This window comes from Nothoprocta perdicaria, unplaced genomic scaffold, assembly GCF_003342845.1.
Source record: "Nothoprocta perdicaria isolate Ctin4 unplaced genomic scaffold, notPer1 scaffold_96, whole genome shotgun sequence".
Classification (NCBI taxonomy): Eukaryota; Metazoa; Chordata; class Aves; order Tinamiformes; family Tinamidae; genus Nothoprocta; species Nothoprocta perdicaria.
Genome location: NW_020456265.1, coordinates 1,654,044 through 1,661,158, shown reverse-complemented (window position 1 = coordinate 1,661,158; position 7,115 = coordinate 1,654,044). Strand labels below are relative to the sequence as shown.

The following is a 7,115-nucleotide window of genomic DNA, read 5'->3' as shown; positions in this document are numbered from 1 at the left end:
AATCCTTAAGGTTGGAAGGGACCTCCAGAGGTCATCTAGTCCAACCCCCTGCTCCAGCAGGGACACCCAGAGCACGGGGCACAGGGCGGCATCCAGGCGGGTTGGGAAGATCTCCAGAGAAGGAGACTCCACAGCCTCCCTGGGCAGCCTGTGCCAGGGCTCTGGCACCCTCACAGGGAAGAAGTTCCTCCYCACATGGAGATGGAACTGCCTGTGTTGCAGCTTGYACCMRTTGCTCCTTGTGCTGTCAGTGACCACCACCGAGAAGAGTTTGGCCCCTTCCTCCCTACATTCTCCCCTCAGGTACTTACACGTATTGATGAGATCTCCTCTCACTTTTCTCTAATCTCTTTCGATTAGTACCAAAAGTGCTAATTGGTAAATTATTTTTTTTCACTCCTGCAGTAGCCTGCAGAATTCACACAGAGTAAAATTAATTCAACATTACAGTGTTTTCACTAGAATTATAACACTCTCATGCTTCATTCTTTTCCACCGTTGGAACAGATCAAAGCAATTTGCCTGGTAACTTCYCCAGCTGACATCCAGAGATGAATGCACAAATGCCAACCATTGTTTTGGAGAAGTCAGGCATATCCAGCTCTCAAAAAGACCTTAAACCATCCTGTGTTTAAGGGTGTGTAAGTGAGGGTACRAGGATAACTTGTTTTGTGCACTTGCAGTAATTCATGAAACAACAAGAATTGGTTAAAAAGCAGTTAATAAAAACTATGCTTTYATTTAATAAATTTGAAGAATATTTAAAGAACAGATTCAAAAAGGTTTAAAGATGATTAAGATATTTTTGATCTGAACCTGCTTGCACTGCATTTCTCTTCAGAGTCTTAAGTATTTTTTCCTTGAAGTTGTGATTAAGCTGCAGAGTGAACWACTTTGAGCAGTCAGAAGAGTGGGTGTTTTTCCTCAATGAACCGTTAATATTTCTACAATGTGTTCGCTGAYGCTCCCAGGTTCACAGCAGACAAATACACATAATCCACCACCCAGGTCTGTACTGACTGCATGACCAAAAGCCCCTCTGCTTAGACAAATGTTTCACTAGAGCAGCCCACAGACCACCTATGTCATTACCCGATGCTCAAGGTACCTAAATAGTGGGTAGTGTTCTGAAGGTCTTAAATTTTTCTTGACCTCTTCACATGAAACTTATCAACCAAATACGTGACAGTATCATTAGCCATATCTTGAAATTCCAAAACACATCAGCATCATAGTTAAGTAATCCATCTTGAATACTTGGAAAATAAAAATTTAACTAGGAGGTCTGTTGATTCCAACTGTATCTCTTTAGAAAAAAAGAAAAACTGAAATTAACATTTTAAAAGCATGGATTACAAGAGCTGATACAATTGAAAGCTTTTATTTCATGAATAAAAACACAGTTATACATAGCAGACTCAATTCCTACATTTTTTTTCTTGTTGATACTTAATACATTTATTTTCATGCTGGCCCAATGTAATACCCAAGATAAAAACAAACTTTARTCCTTTTTTTTAAATTAACATTTAAGAAAAAAACATTTCATGCGCATATATACACACATACACAGACAAAACATATTGTGACCATTTGAAGTGATTTCTAAAGGTAACATTAATTACGGCGGGGCCTGAAGGCATCCCTGCAAGAACACGAACACAACTGGTGTGTTCCACTGCACCGAGCGGGAAGCCCCGGGGCCCAGCAGGAAACAGAAGGGTGTCCATTTCTACAGGAGTTGGGGATTTGTGGATCAAGAATTAATAAAACCACTGCTTTGTTTAATAGGACAACAGTGATAGGAGTTGCAAATACCGCTATACCATGGAAGATGCACTGCTCAACACGCATAGGTGGAATTCTGTCCTCCTTCAAACTGAAAATATTCATGGCTGTTTCCTGTAACTCAAGGTAGCAAGAAGGATGTGCTCGGCAATGGGTAGTTTTTACCTCTCCTCCTGTTGGTACAGCTGCTACCTTCCCTTGCTGCTTCAGGCATTCAAGTCACAAATTTGCCTTTTCTCATGATACGCTCCTCTGAGCTATCCAGAACTGTCAATTTATGTATCTATTGCAGCCCAAGGAATGGATTCTCTGAAGGAAGAACAGCACACTCTTCTACTCTATTCTTAACGTGAAGCTTGAGAAAGTGGTCAGACATTTCCTCCCAAAATATGGAAGGAAGTTTCAGTGAGAAGTTTCTTTCAATTTGAGAAGAAGGGAAAAAAGAATCACAGAAGGAAAGGTCAGTTTTCAGTAAAAGCAGGAAAAGAAGTTTTTAATGCCCTAACACAGGGCAGAGAAAGTAACCAACCCCCTCCTATTTGGCAACTGAGAGAATCTCAAGAGGCAGCAAGCTGACTGTGCATATTATATGAATCATGCATTTTCTTAGATTGTCCAAGAACACTCCAATTCTAGTGTTAAAAAAAAAAGCAAGAAGGTAATTCATTCTGTTTCACAATTACCCAACCTCTAATCCCATCTGTTACCAAATATAATCCCACCTTTTGGGTGAAGTGCTGTTATTATGCAGCAAAGAAGCAACAAAGCTCCCAGAACAATTCCTAATGCCAGTGTATTTCCAACTTAAAGGTAAAGAATCCAGTGTTTTTATGCCATGRCAAAGTTTTAAGATTATGCCATGAATCCCTTGTCAAAATAGTCAGAGGCTTTATGAACAACAGTGCTAGTTTTTAAAAACTGTTGATTCTGAATCTGGAAAACAAACTAAGGAAATATAAAAGAATATTGACAAATATACAAGTGAAGTAACAGAAATTAGCTCAGATTTGGTCTGTCATGAAAGATAACTGTTCCCCATTTTTTGACAGTTATAATGAAAACATAGTTTAGGATTCTATTCCTTCCTTCAGCTGAAAGGGTGAAGCAGGATAGCTACGACTTTATTGCAGACAACAAGCCAACACGTAATTCCAACACCACCTGAAAGAGACATAAAAGAGCATTAAATCATGGCATCAACAGCACTTAAGCTTTTTGAGAACAACTTTACAAGTTTCAGAAAGAACACTTAAAGAGTTATGAAGTCAAGGAGGGCTAAATATCTTTCTAGACACAAATATCTTGATGAAAGAAAAAAATATATAGAAAATATATATATTGAATATAACGAAAAATGCTTAAGCTGCTCAAGGTATGGGAAGTAACCAAATCCTCATGCTGGTAAAACTTAAATTCAGAGATTGAAGGGAGGTACTGAGCAAGTGGTTCCTTAAAAATTTAAGACCATTAAATCTGTACGTTCCTTTCCCCTTGCTCTGCACACAGCTGTATGTAAAAGCCCTGGAGATCTTCACTACTAAAGCAGATCCCTGGTACTGCTGTCTGTTTTAAACACTCCATTCAAATTAATCCAAACTAGCAGTGTAGTAATTTGTATCTGTGTGACAGAATACAGGTGTGTCCTGACTGTAATACAGCAGAGAATCTGAGGAACAAGGGAAAAAAAAAGATAAAGAGCAATAAATTTTTGAAGAGCACTGTTAGCTCTACAAGCAAAGTTCATGTCTATTAATGAAGCCAGGAAAAGATCCCTAAGTTATCAGGAAATATGTGGCAGTTTCCTTTTCAGTTATAAGGATCAAGAAGCTTTTAATGAGTTGTCACATAGTCGTGTAGACTGACTGTGCAAAACTGGAAAACAAAATAACAACTCCCCCTGAAAACACACATCAAAACTTTTCTGTTTTATGCTTATGCAGTAACACTCCTTTCAGAAATRACACAACAATAAAATACCCAGAGCACAGAGGTGAAGAAACCATCTTGTGACTTTTTCAWTGCTTTTCTGCTCTCAATTTCATTAGTTGGCAGAATTTTCAAAAGCAGTTCCGTTAATGCGTTTATCAACAAGGGCAATAAAAGAGATTTGAAGGCAAAGGAGGAGGTGAGGCTTTAAAACTAATAAAAGCTAATTAGATGGTAAAAAAGCAACGTATTTTAGAATTCCTTCTGAGAAAGGACCTACAAGTCTAACATGGAGAATTACCAGCTGTGCTATAGCTGAACAACAACTTTCAGTGCTACACTGTCCTATCATTCTGCCTGTCTGCTTACTGCATTAGCACAGAGCCATCATCCCGGTCACTCAGAAACATGGATCTGAAACCTGTTCATTTGTTAAACTGACCAAAAGAAAAGGATTTAATTCGGTGAAAACATAAAAGAAGCATGATGGGAAAAATGAGTGGAATTATATTTCTATAAAACTCGAGCTGTTTTTAAGAAACACAATATGAAGTTTTTACACATTTTTAAAYCTAATTCTACCATTTTCAGTGATTTTCTCAGTATAAAACTCTTTCTGATTTGAAATCTTCCCCAGGGCATATATTCTATATTAAGACTAAGTTGCTCTGTTTGAAAACAAACCCTGTACACATTGAAATAGCTAATCAGATGCTTGAAACTATGTTGTTACTTAAGAAATTTAATAATAATTTTTGATTATTGATTAAATAATAATAATCTTTTTATCATTATACTATATAATGTATTACTGATATCCTAATGTATTACTAGGTGACCCTGTGTGTGCAGACGGGTTGGACTARAYCTCTAAAGGTCCCTTTCAACCTTACAGATTCTATGATTAATATATTTCTATACTAATAGTATAGTTATTAAATTATAGTAGCTARTATTATTATATATAGCATAGCAATATAACTGTTATACTAATCTGCATTATAGTATACACTGTATTCTGGACACGTGTATTTGTCGCTGTGCGGGCGCATGAGCCCAGGGTCCGAGGCGATGGCAAGGTCCTTACCGGCCACCCCTGTAGGGAAGGCCACCAGGCGCTCCAGGGGAGCGAGCCACTTGCTTGGAAGCACCGTGACCGGCTCCGAATAGTACTTCCAGATCAGAGAGATCATCAGGGCAGCCTGCAAGGGAAACTTTTATTACTCTGGACAGCAATATACAAAAAACATTTGCACTGGCATTCTGAAGCAAATTCTAATTAAAGATAAGAGTTTATTTCTWACTTAGATTGCTCTCTAGCAACTTCTGAACATTTTAAGCCCTTAATATGACCTCAACTGCACACACAATTAAGAGGAATTTTCCAAAGCCGCCTACTTCTGAGACACAGCAGCATAGATAAAAACAGGAATACACATCATTGCATTCTTAGGACAGTTTTTAGCCATAATCCTAGCCAGCTAGCAATCCAACCCGCTTTTTTGATATCCAAAAGTTATCCTCAGGTCAACCACTGTCATCCGTGCTAGCAGAAAATTCATGGAATTTTTTGGCATCAAGTCTGAGCTACAGAGACAATCCAGTGAGGCCCTGGGGGGAAATGTGTGGCAGCTGAAAGTGGAGATTTGCATCCTAAGCAAAAGCACTATATTTTGCTTATTCCAAAAGATAAGCAAAACACAAATACACGTATCAGAATTTTCTTCTGCCCAGTGCCACTTATAAATGAAAAYGCCTAATGGAAGAGTTAAGGAAAAACTCATACCTTGTCATCTTAAAACCAGAGAAATAAGAGCTGAATTTAAACCTAAAACCCCTTTATTCAAAACTACCAGGCCCTGTCAGCAACATCTCCTTTCCTTTCTGTGTTTAAGAGTTTCAGCTTGGCATGTTCCACGTCATTACAACGTCAAATAGCTGTGTGACTGATCACTGCATAATATATGAAATGTAGAAGAAGTACTCTTAAACAGGATTTCTTTTAGGAAACTGTATACATAATAAAATAATTACTTACTTGCAAGATGTAGAATACAATATTTATAACCCACTTTATTTTGGCTAATTGAGCAGTTCGTGCTTTTACTGTTAAAAGAAAAAGATTACTCTGTATTACTTACAACAGTAAATGATATTTACATAAAATTTATAATTTATTAATATGTCACTCTTGAAATCAGCATATTACATGTAAACATCACACACCTGGTTAAAATCTGTTTTAAAACGAATCACAGATGCATCAGAATTGCCCCTCTGCAAAGAAGTGCTAGGTCCATTTCCTATGGAAGTTTCTCAGTTAATACTACCATGAAATATTTGAAACACTGATATCCTAGACAGAGAAATGTCACATATAATGGAGAACCCTGTTCCCAAATGAGAAGAGTCTCTGTGGCTACTACTTCAAGGACCTGCTTTAGAGAAAGCATAAAATAAGATTTTTCTCTTCCAAGGAGACAATGACTGCTGTAGCACTTTTTGCCTTATTTCATCCAGAAAGATGTTTAAAACCATTCACAAGATTATCCCTTCATTCAGTCACTCTTGGTGAGAATCAATACTATCAACTCTTCCCAGTGTCTGTTCTAGCACAGCACCACAGAGTAGTTCAAAGACATTCTCGAAAGACAACACATCTAGAGTGAAACAGTGGCCACAAGTTTTACAAAACAGTGTTACTAACTGCTGAGTAAACCACTTGCATCTAGTTTAACTGAAATTACTGGTTAATATTTCTGAAAACAATCCAAAGCATCAAATTGGTCTTTTATCCAAGCATAAGGGAAGCGGATCATCATCTACACCGTTCTGTGCGGAGGAGGCGGGCAAAGCAAGTGCCCTCGTGTCCTCCATATCTTGCTGGGATTGCTTAGTGAGTTTGCACAGAGACCACCATGCAAGCTCTGCTGCCAAAGGTTTACATTTGTTTTCTACMATGACAGGATGGATTCTACCACTGCAGAATGCTGATGGAGACAAAGCATTAGCTTTATCCTAACAGCAACGGGATATGGTCAGAGGAGCAGAACAGTAGCAAAGATTTCATCTGGTTACCTCGTAGATCAACGCTTTCTCTCTAGCCTCTTGCAGCACAACCAGTCCCAGCCAAGCAAAGCACCCTTTTGCAGTAGAGAGAGGCAGCCTTTCTTTCTTTTCCTAATGACAGRAAACTTCCATACTTACTCAGAACATCTAGATGTACTGAGTGGAGTGAAATACCTACCAAGAAACGGAGAACAAAAACTTGCCTGTTCCACAATTTTCGGATGAGCATCACTAAGGAACAGTGAAGCCCATAAAAATCCTTGGGAAAAGATTCACATATCTATAATCACACCATAACTAGTGTATGCAGAACTATGCACAGTGGAAAGACT

At 38.3% G+C, this 7,115-nt stretch overlaps 1 protein-coding gene across 2 annotated transcripts in view; it reads right to left on the bottom strand.

The window, feature by feature from the left end:
* Nucleotides 1-1,608: 1,608 nt before the first annotated feature.
* Nucleotides 1,609-7,115, bottom strand: part of WRB (tryptophan rich basic protein) — a 6,966-nt gene continuing 1,459 nt past the window's right edge. For both annotated transcript variants that reach the window (XM_026053011.1, XM_026053012.1), the window contains exons 3-5: nt 5,753-5,820; nt 4,802-4,916; nt 1,609-2,949 (exon numbers count right to left, since the gene is read on the bottom strand). In XM_026053011.1, coding sequence (XP_025908796.1) covers nt 2,876-2,949; nt 4,802-4,916; nt 5,753-5,820 — 257 coding nt within the window. In that variant the 3' untranslated portion in view covers nt 1,609-2,875. The remainder of the gene's footprint in view (nt 2,950-4,801; nt 4,917-5,752; nt 5,821-7,115) is intronic.